Below are 21,450 nucleotides of genomic sequence, written 5' to 3'. Positions count from 1 at the left end.
GGGTGGGTCTACCTCAGGCATTTAAGAACCAACACTCTGTCATTTCATTTCTTCTTCTCTAAAGCAGAAGTTAATAGCTATTATATTTCAGAATGACACTTTCATTCACACACGCTCAGACGTAAATGACAGAATGAGACGAAAACACTCACCCACAAGGTCACTTTTCTCTGAAACATATCCGTCAGGATCCACAGAGAGGTTGTCGTAAGACTAGAGAGGCAATTTTAGATTAAGAAGAAAAAGCAGACGTACAATCAAAGTCAGACCGTGTTCTCAACACGCCAATTAAGAACACAGAGCGAGTCTTCAAAACACAGGCAACGGTCAAATGACCACTTTAGTGGAACCTTTTGAAAACTGCTATGCTTTGAAAAAATAAAAAAATCAATAAATAAAAAGCTATGGAAAGAAATATGGTGCCTCACCCTGCTTCTCCTGGTCTGGGGGATCCCCAACCCTGAGCCGCCATCCACATCTCCCATAAGGAAGTCAGAAACTCTGTGTGGCACATGTGTTGATGCAGACCAGGGTCGGTTTCATGTGGTTCAAGTGTTATTCAAAGCAACAATTCACACCTATTGGCTGTAGTTGTCAATTCCATTCATACTAGTAACACAAAACAGTAATAAAAAGCGGAGTGGTGTTGAAAAGGCAAACAAACAGTGTACTCACACATTGCCAAACGTGAAAGCCAAGGTGTCAATGGATGTGTGTATCTCTCCAAATATAGCTTTTGTGTTTTCTGAGTTCACTTCCTTGAAGTTCACAGCTGTGGAGTGAGATAAGACGTTATTTAACATCACAACAGCAGAATATTGGGACTGTATGACATTATGAAAACATGGTTAAGTAAATGACTTGTTGATTTATCACCTCTGTGAGGATGAAATCAAAAATGTCTTCAGGGTCAGCTTCAACAACTTTCAACTATCCACAGAAAGAATATTCAGAAACAATCCCAAATGGTCCCTCCCTTTCCTCCACAGAATCGTGTCACTTCCATCGTCGGTCATTTCTCCACAAGTCGAACGCAAAAAACTACAATCGTTCTCCTCTGGTTTCAACGTCCTGTGACTTCAGAGCGAGTTCTGCACACACGTGCAGGGCGCTCTCCTTCTCACAAAACAAGACATTTGCAGAGAGCAGTCAGAGGAACCAAAGACAGCCACAGAGAAATCCGACTACTTCCTGCCTGCCCCGCAACAGGAAACGCTCACACAGTGTGTGACATGCAACGTTAAAGATCGCTGTGATCACACTTACCTTTTGTCACTGTTGAGTCAGTGGGACCAGAAATCCTCAACAGTCACTAGAAGAAAACGGCTCACAACAGTTCCGCTTTCTCGATTCTACGCTCTCGTTTAGAAAAGCACAATCGCTCCACATCAGTGGTGGCTTCATGATTGCACACTCCTGGTCACGGCATCTTTCCATTGGGGAGGCAAACCCCACAAAAAAAGAGAGGAGGCGCAGTGGTGCGAGCCTCCCTGCCGTGCACCTCCCTGGCCCTGAATGCTAGCGTACAACTCTGCACTGACTTCTTCTTCCTCAGGACATCCTGTGGATCTCATAACAATGATTCCAGAGCTCTGCCCCCACCACCACTTGTCACAATTGAAATATGGAAACTGCATCATTCGAGTACAGGGGCCATTGTTTTCTCAACTGGGACAATTGACCCATAAAATCACAGAGAGTGACACAAAGTTTACCGATGAATACAAGCTTCACTTCCAGGGATCAGTGAAAAGAAAGCTTTTCTTAGATGAATTAAATGAAACCTACTGAGTCATCATCATAAAAGAAAAAGGCCAGTGTCTTCTCCACACACAGAGAGAGCGACAGAGCAGAGAAAGAATCTCAATAACTTGAAGCGGTCGACACTTTTATTGCAGTGCACAGCAGTTTTTCAGCAAAGATCAAATCTGTAATGAGACACAAACAGAGGACGTTTCTGTGTCCACTGGGACAAATTAAAAGACAGCAGCGTGGGTGGTTAAACAGCAATATGCAAATGTCATTTCAAACAGGTTAGTCCACTATGTGTTTGGAGAGGGAGGGCGGGAGCAGGATATTTTTTTTCCAGTAAATTCTGGCAGCTGTTCAAATGCCCCAAGTGTCACAAGCGAGACGAACACGAGTGAAAGGACGACACACTCGAGGACAGACGAGGACGAGAGACGTTATCAAGCAAACCTTTGACGTCTCACTCACATGCTGGCTGTGTCAGGACTGAGTTACCTGCTGACCGCTAGGGTCAGTCCAGCCAGAGGAGTGTGGTGAGGTAAAGCGCCACCTTGTGGAAAGACAAGTTTACACTTGTGAACTGGACACATGATTTACAGCAGATTTAAATCTGCAAGTAATAACATCATGTCTATGGTTGTGTGGGTGAGACTGCTGTAGTGAGACACTGACCTGTCTCACTACCTCACCTTCACCTCAGCAGAAAATCAGCTGAAGTGTGTCCCTCTTTTCCAACATCTTGTCCACATCACGACACAAAACTCACACTGGAATTTGCTTCATGAAAGAAACCATGACAACATCGATTGTGGTGATTATTTCCTCCATTTATCAAGTGCTTGTTTTGGTCAGACCTCAAAACTACGTCTCATTTGGTCTATGAAGCAAAATCAATCAGTTTGAATATTTTCTTTGTCATATGGAACAAAGGAAACGTTACATATTCACATTAAAGAGGCTGAAAAAGCAGAGAAATGCTCCTCTTTCTTTCTTTTTGACAAACATCAGTCAATCTGCTTTGAAAATGTGAATAAATGGCAGAAAAATCCTTTAGTTGGTGCCATGTTTTCCTCCTGTCAGTGACATTACAGTCAGTCTTCACAACCCTACCAACGAACCTTTTCTGGATCCCCCCAGTTTCCTTTGTGCAGACTGAAGCTTGAGTCAGAGGTTTCAACACGGCTGACATGGAGATGCATTCTTAAGATTTCTTCCAAAGTAGGTCACAACTCCAATATTGAGATTAGGTTAGAGAAGTCTTCAGTAACCACCTGTTATCAGAGCTCACTGCTAAGTTTGTGCATATGTGTGTATGTGTGTGCAAACACAACTGCATGTCATGTGTGTTTGCAAAGACCAAATAATACACACACACACACACACACATACGTGTCTGTCTGCGATATCTGTGTGTGTGTGTGTGTGTGTGCATGTCAGCGAGAGCAGGAATAGCGAGCTGGAGCAGAGTGTGGTCAGGTTGATTTTATCAGTGTGCTGTTGTACAGACAGCATGTGGTGCTCAGTATTTATATTAAAGCACCGGCCGAAAATAAATGTTCATTGGTTCATTGGTCAGAGCTGAGGAGACGGATCGTAACATGTCCTGGGGACAAGTTCCTTGATCAGATCTGCAGAAACTCTGAAGACACAGATACAGTTCTAGGACAGAGTCAAACATGGAAACTGTCCACAAAAATAAACCGACGTCTCCACGTGTTTGTGTCACGTATAAAAGCGACATCACGGCAGTTTTGCACAGCAGCACTATGTTGAGGACGTAATGACTAGTGCCGTCTTATGTTCAGATGTTAGTAACATGTCTCTAAGAGAGTCTAAGAGACCATAAAACACTTCATTAGGATCACAGAGGGAGATGACACAGACTGACAGGCAGCGAACAGCTGGGACAGATCGCCAGTCCATCAACAACAACAACAACAACAACAACAACAACTATTCACTCTCACATTCACACCTACGGTCAATTTAGAGTGTTGAATTCACCTCGACTCAAGAGAAGCCACACGCACATGGCTTCAAACATATCTACTAAAACCATGTGACACGCACAAATACATTAAACTGCATAAATGAAAGAGGAGAAAGTTGTTTAAAATATCAACCACCAGATTCCCTGAAACAGCTGAAATGACTGAATTCCTTTATCAAATACAGAAAATATGCCAGTTGTTGACTAAATGTACCTTTATCTCCTGAACTCCTGAACTTAATTAGCTGTAAGCAGGTTTGACTCGTAGCTAATGTTGTAATTCATCGATCACGAAGGCGACAGAGAGTCGTGTGAAGGGTTTGCACATTTATTTCCACTCGCCGTAAATCCAAGTTACATTTCTATCCACATGTATCTAAGCTTCTCGAGGATCAACAACATAGAAATGTTCAGTTTGTGAATGACGATCTACAGATTCCAACACTAAGACAACGTGACCTAATGTAATAATCTGCTGTATAACTGTATATTTCTTTATTTTTATTTCCCCACATCTTCGACATTTTTTTTATTATTACTTTTATACTTATATTTATATTTATCCTTAAGTGTGTTTATGTTTCGTACTACTGACTCGTAGAACCCGCACAAGATTTCCAATGTGCCTGGACTTTCTGTTTAAGCACAAATGGCAAATAAAAACCTTGAACCTTGAACCTTGAACCTAATGTCACGTAAAAAAAAAAAACCTTGTTACACCAAAACTTAAAGTACAGCTTCTAAAACAGACACATCCATCCGACTGCTGGATATTTTTCAGTAATCTATCATAACTGTCAAAGATATCAAAGTGTCCATGTTAGCTTTTATCTAAAGAACAAAACAACATCAGAAAGGCCACAAAGCCACGTTCATATCATCTGATTGAATCAAAGGCTTAAGACCACTGTTCATAAATGACATTGTAACAAGTGTCAAATCTTGCATCAACCACCTGATTTAACCCTGAACTAAACTAACTTACAGCTGCCACACAGGAATTACAGAATTACAGCAGCTGTCTTGTAATCTCAATATTATTTGTATTTTGTAAACAGACAACTGCAGGCTGTGTTAATAGAATAGAACAGAACTTTATTTCTTAGTCTGACACTTTACACATTCATGAGGGAAAATACGTAAAACAACCGAAACCCGAAACCTGAGTTCAACAGTTTAAGTTGCACAGCACGGAAAACTAAAAAGGTTTATTACAGGAGTCGGTGGTGAAGTCAGTGAAAAACGCAGCCATAGCGACAGAGCAGCTGACCTTTGACATGACGTGAGGAAAAGAATGAAGAGACGCGGATGTGTTTGGCTGAAGCGGCCTCTGCACTCGCTGCAATATGGAATGCAAATTACAGCCGTGCAGCCTCCTCTGCAGAGATTCTTGTGTGCAGATTCTTGTGTGCAAGTCAAGTGAAGAATTTCCCTTGTGGTGGATCACATTTCCAGCAGCTCAACTTCATTCTGGGGCTGAGAAATCCGGATCTGCTGCGTTTCAGAATAATAACCACTGACATCGTCTGCCAGCAAATTCAAACCGAGTGGTAATCCACACAACGACCTCACAACCTCACTCTCCTGACGTCAGCCACAGCATGAAACCGGTGACGCCACATTTCACAGCAAGAACTCTGATCATCACCTGTACGTCTGTGAATAATTACTGACCTTTGACCTTGGCGATGACCGTGCCGGCTGCTCCGAGGATGTCCACTGAGTTGAGGGTGTGGTGTTTGCCGATGACAGCCTTGAGGACGCGGAGTAACTCTGTCAAACGCTCCTGCACCACCTTCTGGAGGCCTTCCACAGTTTCTGGACCCAACAAATGAAGCACAAGAAATTCACAAAGGTTTAGTTCCATATCCAGAAAATTGGAAAGTCTGCAGCAGACAGTTATGCACTTTCATATATTAGTCTTCGTCACTTGTGTCATTGTCTTTTGAGTCACGGCATCAAATTCATTCTTGGCATTCCTTCGGTCATTGCCACAACTTGTCATATCATGTCATTTTAAAACAAGACTGTGCTGTCATCAGTATTTTGTCCGGACCAGACGACTCCCCCCTCGGGCAAATAAAAACAGTACACGCTTTGTTGAGTTTTATAAATCCAGGTGGTGACGGTGGCTCAGAGACAGTGACAGTTGTACCAAACTACTGTTGTGCAACTTCCTCCAGGCAGAAGAGTGATGACACGTACAACGGAAGAGGCGCGCATCATAAACATCTGTCTCTGACGTGGTTGTAATGTTTCCGTAAAGGTGGAGAAGACGTGAGATTAAAATCAATAAACAAAACAGACCTGACACAAAAGCCACAGATTAGCTCGTGGAATCAAGCAGATTGAGAAATGTCCGCAAATGATCCTTAAATGTTCAGGAGGTAAAAGACTGATGCAGATAAATAAACGGTTTCATGAGAAATGGAAAGGCGAAATATGTTGTGCTTTAAGAAAAAAACGGTATTTCTTTTGTGGTATGAGGCGCAATCAAAGATTACAATCTACCTTTACACCATTTACACATTTTTCATTTTTTGGACATTTATTTTTTAACAATATTTAAATCGAGCGCAAAATGTTTCAACTGGAGGTAATGTTTGAATAACATTTTAAATTTTTAAATAATAAACTTATATCTATAAAATCTATTTATTTCAGAAATAATTTTAATACAAAAATATAGTCTTTTTTCATATGGAAAAGCTAAACTACGGATTTCTAATGAACAGACAAAAACAAGCCAAATTAAAACAGGTTTTTTAATAAACCTTTGTTTATTAAAACTCTAATAAACACTCTAAAGTTATTAAAATTGGCCCACGATGGATTTGAGTGTGACACCCTGACTTAACACTCATACTACTGTTGTGCCGAGTGTGACTTTCTGTGAGATGCAATTTTTAAAAATGGTTACTACTAATGAAAAGGCAGTGGTGCTAATGATGAGGAAATAAATAACACACACAGTGTCTTATTATTATGCAGCTATTGCAGTGACGAGATGACAAGAATGTACAAAATGCATTCAAGTTAGTTTCTTAGAACTTTGACCATTATCACATTCTATCGATCAGTTGCTCTGAGTTGCTATGAGAGGCATGCATTTCCTGTGCCATTTACCTGTATTTACTGTACATCATTTAACATTTGAAGGGCCTCTCTGTGGCACAGCTGTGGCAGTGAGTTGTGTGTAATAGAGGACAATAAAGCTTAAGGCCAAATAAAAGCTGACAAACACTAAGGTGTGATGATGCAGGTTAATCAGCAGAAGCTCTGCAGGCTGGCACCAGACGACAGGTGATTTCATGTCTAAGTCACTGTTTTGAAGGAAGTAACGGCCGTCTGCTTTTCATCAGTGCCATCCAACCAGGCGCTGGGGTGAGATGAGAGACTGACTTTATTGGAATGTTAAAAAGGAATTACAGAGGCCTGGGTGTGTATGTGTGTGTTACCCTTGCTGCTCCTCTGTGATTTCTATTTATATAGACACTAATTAAACTGGCTGCTATAAAACATGGTAGAGTACAGTCATATAGGGCCCATGAGAACAGGTTCAAGAGGATCTGTAAATCTTTGCATCGTTTGGGCTTTTTATTCATGCAGAGCTGGTGTTTGGGAGCCCTAAAACGCTATTTTTGGAAAATGGGTCCCAAAGTGTAAAAAATCTCCAAAACTCCACTGAAACAATGATGTCATTCTTGTTTTTGGAGTTTTTTTGATCTGTTTGCGCCATTTTTTGTGTGCAGTCGATTTCATCGCAAGCACCACAAAAACAAATTAATATTATTTATATTCGTATTAATATTAGTATTAATATTCTAAAACTTAGTCCAACTTCCTTGCTGACTTTTTTTTTATTTTTTTTATTTTTAAACTTTGTATTTGTGTAGTTTGTGCATGTGCGTTCTGCGTGTTTGATGCATTACAGTATTACACTGTCATACATACAGGTCTTGCATGTATACCAGAGCTGTTGTGAGGGGTTCCGCGTGTGTGAAGACATTTCGTGAAACGATCGCGTGTCTATGGAAAACACTTTTTTGACGAGGAACAAAGCAAAAGACGGTAAAGAGAAAGCTCCGTTATCTTCGCCTTAATCCACACCTGACACATAAAGCAAGGCCATGTGAGATGTTGCTTTATGAACATCAGGAGAAAAAGGGATTTACGTGGTAACATCGTTAATATGATCTTAAATATAACAGCATCCATCAAAAGCAAACAAATCCTCAGTTAACGCCATGTCTTTGCCCACAAGGCGAGAAAACCCTGACCCAGCCAAACACACTTTGAAGTCCACCTCCCTCCCCACACTGACAATAGACCATCATTAAATACAGCCCCAGCCCCTTTCAACCACTCCTTCTCAGTTGTGGTCGTTGGGGTATTTTTGTTTTTCACTGCTGTTTGAACATTTTATTATCAGTGGTCTGACTCTTAGCATATGAAATCCAGGGTCTAATCAGGAACACAATGGAACATTTTCACTTTGAATGACACAAGTGGGAGATAACAGAGGGTGGATTCACATCACAGATGTAAATGTGACTTGGGATCACCCATTTCCCTTTCCTCTAAGAAGAAAAGAATTTATTTAAGACTAAATTGTTCTAAAGAGGAGCTAACGACACACAAAAAAACAAAAGACTGATATTGTGGCAACAAAAAAGGAAGGATGTCCTGTGCCAATCAGCTGGCCTACAGTCGGGGCATTTTATCAGGGAGTGTGGTTTATTGTCACCCACTGACAGTTGTGCAGAATCAAAACAAAACATAATCAAAAATACGTTATTCAAAAAGGTCCGACACGACAACAATGAAGAAGAAAACTCGCTCAAAACTTGTGTTTCCTCCACATCAGAGCCAAACATGGAGCTGCATCAATGGGCTCAGCTGTCGTTCTACACACACAATAGTTTTCCATGTGTCCGGCCTGATTTCCACTGCTGTATTTCAGTAGAACAGCACTTACAGGCCTGTAGTCACATGTATCGTCACTTAATAATAATAATTACTAGATTTATAAAGCTAAAAGAGAGGGGGCCAAATACAAATGAGGGGCTGAGGTAACGTGATAAGTGTGGTACTGATCCGTGAGTCAGTAGAGAAAGAAATTATCTAGTGGGCCGAATATAATTGCATGGTGGGCCGGATGTGGCCCGCAGGCCTTGAGTTTGACACCTGTGGTCTAAGGAGTATTTCAGTGCACGTTACATGTGTATAACTGAGCACGCGACAAACAAACTCTTGAATCTTGAATCTATTTGGAAAAAGGAAACGTAAACACAAGCAAATCCCCACCCCCAAAAAATACATTTATTTCAGCTAAACTTGCACAAGTATCCTGTGAGGGTGTGACATTCTGCACTGAAGCCTTGGGTTTCTACTATGATGCAATAGTGCGGGTCCTTTGAAATGAAACAAGCTATAGCAATCAGAACTGAAGCAAGGCTTTTTTTTTTTTTAGATCGATCAATCGATCAATCAATCAACCAATGAATGACTAAATGAATGAATCAGAGTTATACACAGATCAGTCTGATTAGGGTCACCCCGATCAATAACATGTTTGAAATCTAGAACTTGAAATCAAATAACTACAATGATGTTTATGTCACAGCAGCCACTGAGGCTGAAATGAGTTCACAAACTCCTGATATTCAAATATATTTTAAACATGTCACACAAAACAACACAACCCCTTCCATTCAGACCTTTTGTTTTCTTTTGTCTGCAAAATGTGATTAGACCACAGATACATTTTGTTCACATGTGCTGCCACGATGACTTCATATGAGATTGTTCTGATTGTAGTGTGATGAGCCATTATTTTCTAATCTTGTAGTGTGTGCATGTTTGAGATTAGAGAGATTATGGGTGGAGTTTCTCCTCAAGTGTGTGCTGCTAAGCATTTTCTAAATCAGTCGGGATTTGAAAACCCCTGCAGTCTGAGCCCAGCTTTATTCAAAGAAAAATACTGTTAAGTCTGCCTGCATGACACAGGATGTTTACGCTCAGTAATGGACATGTTGCTTGGTCCAGAGGTCATGCTACTTATACATTGAAGTCTGCATCACAACCTTTTCACTTTCCTTAAGCCTCTGACAAACGTACGCAGACTGTGCAACAACTGAAGCACAAGACCATCCACATCAGTGTGCATCGTCCCTCTACGCCGCTATAGTGCCAGACTAGAGACAAACAATGAAGCCAAAGCACAAAGTGTCTCTAGCTGTCTTTAGTTTGCACCGTGTTGACCTATGCTGCATTTCTATTGGTTCTTTAGTAGACGTGGGTCATAGCAGCGCTCGCACTGTGAGATGTTCATTCTAAATTTGTGACGGTGATAGAATTTAGTTCCAGGCTAAGGATAAGGTGTTGTCAGGACTCATCATCTTTCGTTGAGGGTGCATGGCTCTTTTAGAGGGCAACGGTGGAGCAGTGGTAGAGCAAGGTGTCTCTTAACTGGAAGGTTGTGGGTTTGAGTCCTGTTGTGCTTTGAGTGATCATCAAGACTAGACTTCTTTGAGATGTCATCTCTGAAATTTTTATTTAATTAAGTAGAACAACAACGATCAACTACAAACACCAACTAGATGGAAATCTATTGATCTTTTGGTCTCCAGTGGTTTGGCTCTTTTACTTCCATCTAATGATAGACAGAAGACATGAGGTAACAAAAAGAAGAAGAAGAACACTCATGCTTTGGGACATGGGAAAAGTCAAATGCTTGCTGAACCAGTATTACCCCCTGTGGACGTCTATATGACCTAGTTTTCTCTCCCCAGTCACATAACACTCACAGAGAGAGAAAGACTGATGATTAAGAAGACAGCGGGGTTTACCTCTAACCCTAATTTTCTTAAATAGATTAAGAATAGAAGTGAGGTAATACAGTAGATTTACTTTCTCTCTGCAGATGTTACGCCACTGTTTTGAGGATGCTTCTCCACACAGTTTCATTTTCATTCAATAATGATTTGAATTTGAAAATCATCCAGAGTGAGCTGCTCCTCTGCTGACGACGATGTTGCGAAAACCATCGTCTTTGTCAAAACATTGAAGGTTTAAGTTGAGACTCCAGTTTCACACAAGAGAGGAGCTAAAAACATTTTTGTTTTTAATGAATGTTGCACTTTAAATGGTCCTGCGTGTGGGAGGGAGGGAGGGCGGGAGGGTGGGAGGTCCTATTGTGCTTTGACAAAGCTCATTGTGTGTCTGGTTCAGAGAAAGACCACTCTAATCCGAATCTTCAGGTGGCCTGACAGAGGTTACAGCCTCCGCTCCCCCCACTGATAACAGGCAATCAACTGGCCTGTCTGGACACGCGATCTGCTCGACATGAAACAAGCCTTGGCAGCTCTGGTGACACAGTGCTACTTGGGAAACAGCCACAGGGCTTTACTAAAAGGCCAAGGAGGCCACATTTCCCCGTCAGCATCCCCTCCCCCCGTCTAGTCTTTACTGGAATAGGGAGGTGGGTGGATATAACACCCACAGAGTGAGATGATTTTCTATCTTAACATATATATATCGGTCTACATTACTTCCAGGTGATACATAGTTTTCTGTACAGTCAAATGTCTCTAAAGTGGAAATGGGAAAAAAAAGAAAAACAAGATTATTAAAAAGTCTATTTAACCACAAACAAATCACAAGGTCAGAAAACACTGAAATAAGAACGTACTGCTTGCATTGCTGAGCTGCCGGCAACCAGATCTGCAACAGGTGGAATTGTTTGCCCCCCCCCAAACAAACACTGCATCCCTGGGTGCCTCACTGTCTTTCCTATGCCTTGTTTGGAGACGGAGCAGGGCCGCAGACATCACACAGACAGTAAACAGCAGGCGCTCCATAAACAGCTCCATGTTCTCGGCCTATTAGTGATGGACACACTCTGTGGGGTCCGCACTTCACAGTCAGGCTAATTCTTTAACAGTTCATTACACGTAAGAGGGGCTGACTTCAGAGCAGGTGCAAGACAAGACACACAGTGGATCAGGCGTCAGCTACATTAAGAAATCAGGTAAAGCATAGTGAATAAAAACAACTACACATAACACATTAACAAACAACTTCATATCCAACTCATTAAAGAACACAAAGATAAAATACACTCTGTATTTCATCTTATGTTTGGATATGAAACATCAGCAGAAATGAGCACAATCACAATTGACCAGCAGACATGGAACAAGCTACAAAACCCCAAATGCAATTATTCTAACCAAAATAATTGTGATTCACAAAAACATTCCAAAGACTAAAAACTCTGAAACATCGCAGGTTTACATGAGGACTGTTATCACTCACGTGAAATATAAATGTTCTCCATTCATGATTATCACAATAAAAGACATTCATGGACATTATTGGAAGTGTCTTTTGTCACAGCAATAATATCCTATATTGTCCCATCACTATTTGACAAAATGACAAGAAAGAAGGAAAGAAATAAAGAAAGAAAGACATTTTGCAATGTTAACAGGTAAAGCCTTATCGTCACTGAGTCTTTTTTCACTAGATACCCAGATATGCATCATCTGTGGATGACTCACTTCAGGACAAGGTTTTATGAATGAATCTCACCTCACTTATCTGATTTAATGACATTATCTAGAAAATATCAGGCAGAGAAATTACTAAATCAAAGTTCTAAGACAAGTTGGGACAAGTATGTCTGTCTTTGTGTTGTGTCTCTTAATTAGAAGCTGAGCATTTAGCATTAGCCTTTTGGTTTTCTACACACACACAAAAAAAACAGTCGTAAATTTCAGCACGTCTGTCCAATCGCAGGCAAGTGACCCCGCTCCACTGGCCAATCCACCCCCTTGCCATGACCAATCTCCTGCACAAACATCCAGAGCCCATAACCATAAATCCCACCCCAGGAAACACACCCCGACCACAGGCTTGCACAAAACATCCTTTAGCATCACAGGGGAAACTAACTGCCCAACAAATCTGTCCTTTCTGTCTCCTAAGAGCAGCAGACCATTAAAACATTATGTGCTACAATTCAGTTTTTCTCTCACAAATGAAGGCACCACCACAAGTGGCCACTTGAGCTGGCACAGGGGCAATTATGTGACAAGAGGAGATATTTGTTTTGGAGTCGTGTCGGTTTTTATGGGCAACAATCAGGGACATTGAATAAAATTGGACTCCAATAACATGATAAGGAGAGAAGACAGCATTAACACTAATAAGCCTGTAAAGGACACACATTTAGTTGGTGTGAATGGACTAACATTTGATTACAACTACCATTTATATCCACTTTGCTCAAAATTACTATCAAGGGGACCCGGAAGATTTTTATCAAGTACCATGAATGAAGAGTTAAGCCCCTTCCACATTGACCAAAAGACCCCACTGTCACCCACTAATAGTGAGTAAAAAGTTGATCGGTTACTGTGACTATTCATAACATATTAAAAAGATCCAAAACTAGTGTTTTATCCTTGATTTTTATCTATAAATACGCAATTCATGGTGCGTCTATTATCACAAGGTGGTAGCAGCAGCAGGGATTTAGTCGGTGGATCTCAAGTGTGTTTGCTGAAGTGAAGACATTTAATATATTCCTTGAATGTGCCTTGACTTCTTGAAAGCTAATGCTGCTAATGAGCCGCCAGTGTCATCGGCCTCAACTCGAGCTTTGGAGCAAATGTGGCACAGCCCGGCCGGTACCCAGTCACATGCTGCCAGCATAGGTGTCTTGCCCAAGGACACATTGGCCTGTAGATGAGCGGAGCTGGGAATTGAACAAAACAACACAACAACTTGGCAGCTTCAGAAAAGGAGATCTGCTTCCTGTTGACACCTGCATGCACCAGCCCAGTATCTGTAAATGGTCATGTGACATACATTTCCAGGCATCTTAGTAAAAATGCAGATAACCTGTGACACAGCACTAAAATGCCTGTGTCTGTCCTTAATCTGCCAGTAGCTGTGACTCCTGGGCTGCAGGATCCAGATCCAATTGTGAGGCTATTACTATTATGCTATAAATAAAACATGTATCATTTCTAAAAATGTATATATTATAATAAAGTGAATAATTATTTGCAATAATTCATGCTACTGCAGTTTATAAATGACATTGTAATAGAATAAAAATATCATAGTTCTTGGCACTTAATTTAGATGGAAATTGTTTCCATTTGATGATGTTTTAATTATTTACCGTAAGTATTGGTGTAGCTACAGAAGGCAACACTGTGAAACAAAGTGAAACAAGGATCACGCAGGTGTGTTCCCCCTCATGTTAAATGCCTCTACTGAGAACACTACAACATATGAAGAACATTTTCTGCAGCACGATGGACGGTAACATGCTGCTCAACCTTGTGCTCTGTTCTGAGATGTCTGCTCTGCACCAATGTGTTATTGTAACACCACTGCTACGACACACTTCTCTTTTCTTTTCCACCCATGGCTTAATGGATGAAATAAAAATAACCCAGACACGATTCATCAAAGAAACCTTCAAGGATTCAGAGGTGAAACCTTGTCCTGTTCACCATCAATAACTTCAATGGAACGGCGCAGTTCTCAGCACTGCATATTCCAAAACATGTTTGGCTTGATAATGAGGGAAAACATCCGATGTTGTTGCGACAATGTACTTTTCTAACGCACTGATAGGCTGCTTTGTTCTTGTGAGGGAACAAAAATGAAAGATGTGAAAAAGTGAAGTAACACAATTTGTGCTTAGTCCATAACCTTGTGCAACACTGGCACTTTGTGAAGAACAAAACATTTTCATATGATGAACACAAACAAGCTGTGATGCAGATTTAAGGTGATAATCCCCAGAGTTGCAGATATGACTGCAAATCTGAACTTGATTTATTTCAGCAGAGTCTTTTGTAGTCAATCTGCCTCACACCTAACATTAGTCTATTGAAGGCACCATAGGCTACAAGTGAACATTTGTTCTAAAGGAATGCAGAGTATGCAGGAGGGTTGGGGGATGGGAGGGGGGACGGCGGCTCGGCAGCGTGTCAAGGACTATTTTCATCGTGATAAAAGTCATTCACCAAGCTGTTTTAAGCTGAACAGACCAAAATAAAACTGGATAAATAAGAAAATATCAGTTTTATAACATTTGTTTGTGTTATTATGTTGGCCCTGGTGAGCTACTCTTGTACAGTTACAATTATAAGCTTAAATATTCCTCAACTACTTTTTGTATTTTCTGTTGTGGTTTTGTTTCCTTGTTTGTGACTGGGTACTATTATGAATCAGTCTTTCTTTCCTTTTATCCTTTCTTTTGCTTTTTCAAAACGCCATTTAAATGAAGTCATTATTAGATGCACAATAGTAACCACACACCACTGTGTGCTTCAGTTCATGCTTTGGCTGCAAATGACAAGTTTCTTACTTTTGAATAAAAATACAACAACATTTAAATCGAATAATCATTGCAGCCCAAGTTAAGAGCTAAGTTGAGATTTTTGAATTTAATATTTGAGAACAGTTACAGAGTAGTTGAACTAGCAACATCGGGCAATTGATACAAATGATACATTTTTGGTGTCAGAACCTTGTGCGATCAACAGTGTGTGTTGACATGTAAGAGGACGGAGATCATCATGAGGTCAGGGGTGAACGAGCCCCTCCATCAAAACTCATACAGCCTCACATTCTTTGACAGCTCTACTATTGTTAGACGACAATTCTGTGACACGTGGAGTCCAGAGACGATAGAAAGTGTAAATCTACACCACAGTCTGAGCCCAGTGAATCTTCAGCCTGTGCTGGTGACTGCAGTGGTTCTCCTTAACACAACTAACAGGCTCCCGATAACTAAACATGCTGCGTGCATGCACCGCCTCTGGCTAAGAACTGGCGGTTACCCAGGAGAACAACAATAATCATCCTCCACAAAGTTTAGAATGTATGAGAAACTCACTGTGTGACTCACTGAGTCAAACCTGCCTCTCAGCAGGAAGAAAACAAGCCTCCCAAATCTCAACAGGGCGCATGCCTCTCAGCAAAATAAAGCATTCTGTGGGTTTTCACACACTACTCCAGTGTCAGCGCTTTGCAAAATATGAAAAGAACAACACGAGAGTTGGCATGTGTCTCACTCACCTCCGTACTTTCCTCACCACCTTGTTGCTGCAGCTTTTGCTCGTCTTTTAATGTGAAAGATCAAGACGTTATTCACCAAAAACACAACTCAGCAAAGTCTTTTAAATAAGAGAGCATGTATTAACAGAGGTGCAATCAAATGAATTTGATCTAAAACATGTTTAGTGTTAAGTAGGGATGAGCCGATACGATACTCAGCATCAGTCCAATACTGCATCGGACATCAGACAGATACAAATACAATCCATTATCCTATAGATATTTTGCACGCTTCACAATGCACAGATTGTAAACATGTAAATAAAATCAGTCACAGCATTTTAGTTAGTCATGCTGTTTATTTCTTCTTCTTCATGGGAGAAGAATACTTGTTACTCAGTTGGAGAATTACTGTATTGAAATGGCTTGATGGCACAAAGGTGTCGCTGACAGCTTCAAGGACTGTATTGGAACGATAGGCCGATGATTGACTGTGTGACATCGGTATTGGAGACAAACAAGTGGTGTCTTACCATCCATAATGTTAAAAAGAAGTTTTTATGCACCATATTGTGATTGGTTGGTAAAATGCTTCAGGATTTGAATTTTAAAGAAAATAAAGATTACTTTAGAGAGAACTTTGCAAAACAAACATTTGGTTAACTGTTTTAAAATTACATTCATTATATTACATCATTACATTTTTACTTATCTATTTTGACCCAATTAATTGGTTTGAGTGTTGTTTTTCAATGATTAAAAGAAATGTTCTGATTTTTCATAGCCTCATAAAACCGTAATTAAATCAATCAATAATTTTGAATAATGTAATAATAATTTCTAGAGATTTTGCTTTGTCAACAAAACAAGACATTTGAGAACATGGTTTGAGAAACACTGATCAAAACTGTTCTGTATTTTCTGACATTTTAAGCAAAAAAACAACGAGAAAATGATCTACATATTACTTGATAATGAAAATTGATAATGCAGCGCTACAGTAAACCATTGTGACCCAAATGTTACAGTACAGTCAAATACTGATCAGAACTAACCACCTAAAAGAGCACAGAAAACTTCCACTGTTGATTTTTCCACACTGTGTATCCTCCCTGGCCCCACACACTAAAACAAGTCATTAATCACATTCACTCATGGATGTAAACTTGTTTCTTGCTGTTATCAGCAACCTCAGAATACAGTGTACATTTAACTCCTTTCTTTATTTCTTTATTTACTCATTTAAAAAAGGACTTTACTTTTGCCCGGCATAGTAGCAGCATCGTGCACAAAGTTATGTGCCAGTGTCTCTGACACATCAATCTAACTGACAACACCTAAGTGACATTATAGGGTCATATGGTATGATTTCATCCCACCTGCTGAATGAGAGGTGCTGTTAAACAGGGAGACGAATATCTGAAATGTTTTTGTGATGGCTCAGAACAACACTCAGCATGACGCACGCCCGGGCTCAGCTCACGGGGGTCTCACTCCTACAGCCAGAGGAATGGCCAAACAACTCGCTCCCACTGCCAGACCTGCAGCTGGACCCTGAGGGCATGCTTGTGTGTAAGAACGTGTCTCTCAATGATCACAGAAGAGGAAGCACCAGACGTAACAGTGGGAAAGAAAATCCCCAAAGTAAGACATAAAAACAAATATATATGGGGATATAAAGCTGCACACACAGGTACTACCTTTCATTTCAGATGATCTGATCCGCAGCGTTTGTGAATATGCAGCTCGTATATAAATGTATATAAATTTAAATATAAAAGTATATGCAAGTACACTTCCGCAACCTGGTTCTGTTAACAGCTTTTATAGTTTAAAAGGTTTAAAGTTACTGTAACATACTGATATTTGTATCAGAAGAAAAGAATGATGTGCCATCCTCAGTCTCTGGGAATGACCACGATACCGTGCAGTGAGTTGGCATCAGTGTAGCAGTGTGTGTGGGTGTAGTGCTTATCTGCCTACAAGAGCCAAGCCATTAAACACAAGTGAGACACGCAGACAGACAGTGAGCAAACCTGTGGTTGCTCTGGTGTCTGTACCACTTGTGTGCGACAGTATGTGGCTGAGTGTGGTTGTCAGGACGCTAAATACGATGCTGAAAGTGCTGCAGTGTGTGAGCAGTGAGGCTGCTATCACACTTGAAAGTGACACTCCACAGGTGGTTCTGGCTGGCTGTGACACCAGCAAACGCTGAGTCTGAGTTATCTGTAACGTAACAGAAACACAGCGAGGACTTTACAGTGCAAGTGGTGCAAATGTACGTTCTGTATGTGTGTGTGTGGTTTCTAACAGCAGAACAATGAGAAACAAACTGTGAGTTCACCTGAATGCTCACTGTAACACTGTTTGAAGGGCTTAAGGTATGTTTACACTTTGATGTTTGTCATTCCTGTGTTCAGCTGGACAAACAACACTGACTTCTTGTCAATGCATTCTCACTATATCTACAGTGGAATGCCATTTGCTAGTAGAGAATTTCAGCTATCTGCATCGTTACTACTGAGGATGCATGATACTGAACATTTTGCCGATACATCAAACGTCAAAGGTCATTCAGTCTCTTCTGTTGTGAGAATAACATAATACTTTATATACATACTCGTCAAATATTGTTATATTGTGTTAGCATTACCAACACGCAGTGTAATGAAACTAATTGCTGTGTTAAAATGACTGTGCAGACTAGTTCTTGGTGAATCTAGTCTGAGTCCATGATTTACCAAGAGTTAACCACAAAGTCATTTGCTTCCGTACTGTGAGTATGTTTCATACTCACAGTACGGCAGCACATCTATCCACCATCTTAACTTGATTAAACAGCCATATTGCCTAATATTGATTCATGTGTTGTCTAGTATATACTTCCATAGCTCTATTCCGATATAGTGCCAATCATATCACACATCCCTAAAGCAATGGTGGGCCAATACACAAAGAATAAAAGCAATGTAGCACAGAGCGAGAGGGTTCTCTACCAACACATGTAAATCACTTATTAATAAATAATAAAACAATATTAAAAACTTCTATTCTTCCTATTACTCTATTGATTTCGCTGAACTCACCTTTACAGTGGAAAGCATCCTTGAGGCTAAGCAGCACATCAGCAAACCACCGCACATCATTCACTAGCTGCATTACGTACTCGGGGTCCACTCCGGGGGCCCCCATTGGCCGGGACAATAGGCCCATGCTGCTCAGAGGGTTAGGATTCTTGGAGCCGCGGCCCGTATCCAAAGTCTTGGTGGACCTGGATGACAGGGACCCCGTGTGAGTCTTGGACAGGTATCGTGGCAGACCCTGGTTGGTGTGCAGTGTCCCACTGCTACCACTGCTGCTGCTGCTCTTCCGTAGCATCCCAGCAGCCAGTGCTGTGGCTGCCACCCTTTACAGGGAGGACAGCCCAGGTTGCTGGACGGCTGAAAGACAACATGATGAGAATTCATCCATCAAACTGAAACAAGGGCCTTGAGATCAAGCAGTGACAATAATTAGAGCTTTTTCTTGTTTAACATTGTCTTACGGCTGCGCTCTCTCTCGGGGTCACCACAGCAGATGACCCGTACATTAGATCTTCCTCCCATTTTAATGTCCAATTAACAATGAGGATTAGGTACCTTGCTCATGGGTACCCCAGCTGTTGACCTGGCAGGGACTGAAACTGGCAATCGTTCGTCGCACAAGCCACAATAATACTAACGATGAAAAGTTCAGTTTGTATGTTTAGGTACACACAAAGCTAGGGGTCAACTGGTATCTGATTATTTCTAATTCATCAAGGTCTGTCCAAATCTTTAATTTTATTGACAGAAAACTTTGTTGAAATGATTATTAATATCTTTATAAACATTTTTTTAATCTTTAATGTCCCCAGCCTTGTTTTTATGGTTCTTCCTGTTGTCTGTTATATGAGTGTTTGGCAATGGATTCTAATTAGCAGTAAGAGCAGAATCATGATGTCAAAATAAAATCCTGATGCTGATCATCGGCAAATACCTATAGGGCCCCCAACATTCGGGATGCTCCCTACACAAAGTTACAACCCATTTAATTAGATTAAATTTCACTTCAAATAAAATCTGTATTTAATTATAGATTATACAAATCAATATTATCAGAATAAACATGTAATCTAGACTAAACCTTTTGTCATCTATGGTAACGTCTAAATCCCAGCACCTCTGCACCTTCATTTACATTCCTTACATATACATATATGTCTATATATATATATATATATATATATATATATATATATATATATATATATGGTAGAATTGATCTAAATGTTCCTAGTTAATTATTAGTTTTAACCTAGTTAGTTTTATTATCGCTCCAGTTGAATGGTATATGTGTGTCAATACATCACAACACTGCTCGAAGTCTTTTAAACACTGATTTACATACAAAGTCAAATATCAAATAACGACAGGACGTGAAGTAAAACAACAGGAGAAACTTTAACGAGAGTTTAACGTTAGTTTAGCTTTAGCTGGACAGTTTGACAGTGAAAAGTGATGCTAGCGCTGACTGGCCACAAAAAACCCGACATTAAAACTCACCTGCTCGGCAGTTTCCTGACATCGTGTCCACAAATATCCAAAGTAGACTTTCTTCAGCAGCGCATGTGAACGCTCGACGTCACCTCCATTACAAACTCACTTCTTTTCTCTTTCACTCACTGTACGTCGACGAGTCGACGACTATTCCCAACTCCCAAGTCAATTGTAATTCACCGTTTGACTCGTCACGTGACCACCCTGCCGCGTTCTGATTGGCCCGAGGATTTCCGGCCACAGCCTGCAGCGCTCACGGCACGCCCTCAACTCGCGACACGACTTCACACACGAGACGCCCCCTGTGATGGTGAGAATTAGGGGGTTTTAAAGTGATGCCTTCAAGTGCCCACGGACGTTTTGCGTTTATAATTAAATTCCCAGTAGCTGAACTCGAACTGGTTGTAGCTTTAGACATGACTTGCTTTTGTCGTGTAGCACACCATTTATGATAAACATTGTATTTTAGAAATAGATATATAACATCATTGTCACATTTAATGTCATTTATCACATTGTGTCAATTGGAAACTGACTGTTCAGACGACACGTGAACGTGCCATAGAAGGAAGGCTGACACGATACAGTCGGATTGAAAAGATTGACCTGCAAATTAATAAATAATGAGAAAATGAGGTCAAGGATTATTTGTGTTATTATTTCATGGATGAAACATCATTCAAATAACAACCTTTACTGTCAAATAGATTTTACATACACCAGGAAAAGTAGCTTACTGTTTTTGGCATTTAGATTTACACTTACCATGCTTTTGTGCTCATTTTATTTCATGTTATAACCTATTATAATAATTAGAACTATAAGCAGTATGCAGACTTGTTTTTATACTCATTTATAGTATTTTACACAACATATTCTTGATTCCTATAGCCCAATATAAATATAAGTCCCATATCTCTGCTCTGTACATACACATTCATATATACTTTCCCAAGGTCGAATTCAAGCACTTTTAAGGTTACATTTCCATGTTTTTCTAGCACCTTGCAGACGTGGTCAATCAATATTAATATACACAGACTCAAA

At 40.4% G+C, this 21,450-nt stretch overlaps 1 protein-coding gene across 3 annotated transcripts in view; it reads right to left on the bottom strand.

Annotated features, from left to right (window-relative positions):
• Nucleotides 1–20,555, bottom strand: part of LOC122779942 (rho GTPase-activating protein 29-like) — a 31,200-nt gene extending 10,645 nt beyond the window's left edge. Inside the window, exons 1-6 of one of the 3 annotated variants that reach the window (XM_044042648.1) lie at nt 20,410–20,555; nt 18,913–19,266; nt 5,414–5,557; nt 676–772; nt 429–501; nt 153–213 (exon numbers count right to left, since the gene is read on the bottom strand). In XM_044042648.1, coding sequence (XP_043898583.1) covers nt 153–213; nt 429–501; nt 676–772; nt 5,414–5,557; nt 18,913–19,204 — 667 coding nt within the window. In that variant the 5' untranslated portion in view covers nt 19,205–19,266; nt 20,410–20,555. Of the gene's footprint in view, nt 1–152; nt 214–428; nt 502–675; nt 773–876; nt 1,237–1,266; nt 1,533–5,413; nt 5,558–18,912; nt 19,267–20,409 lie in introns of those variants that run through there. The other 2 variants (XM_044042664.1, XM_044042656.1) reach the window with 2 other exon arrangements.
• Nucleotides 20,556–21,450: the final 895 nt, after the last annotated feature.

The sequence above is a fragment of the Solea senegalensis genome, linkage group LG1 (assembly GCF_019176455.1).
Source record: "Solea senegalensis isolate Sse05_10M linkage group LG1, IFAPA_SoseM_1, whole genome shotgun sequence".
NCBI lineage: Eukaryota > Metazoa > Chordata > Actinopteri > Pleuronectiformes > Soleidae > Solea > Solea senegalensis.
Note: the sequence above shows the minus strand (reverse complement) of the source record. Positions and strands in the feature narration are given on the sequence as shown.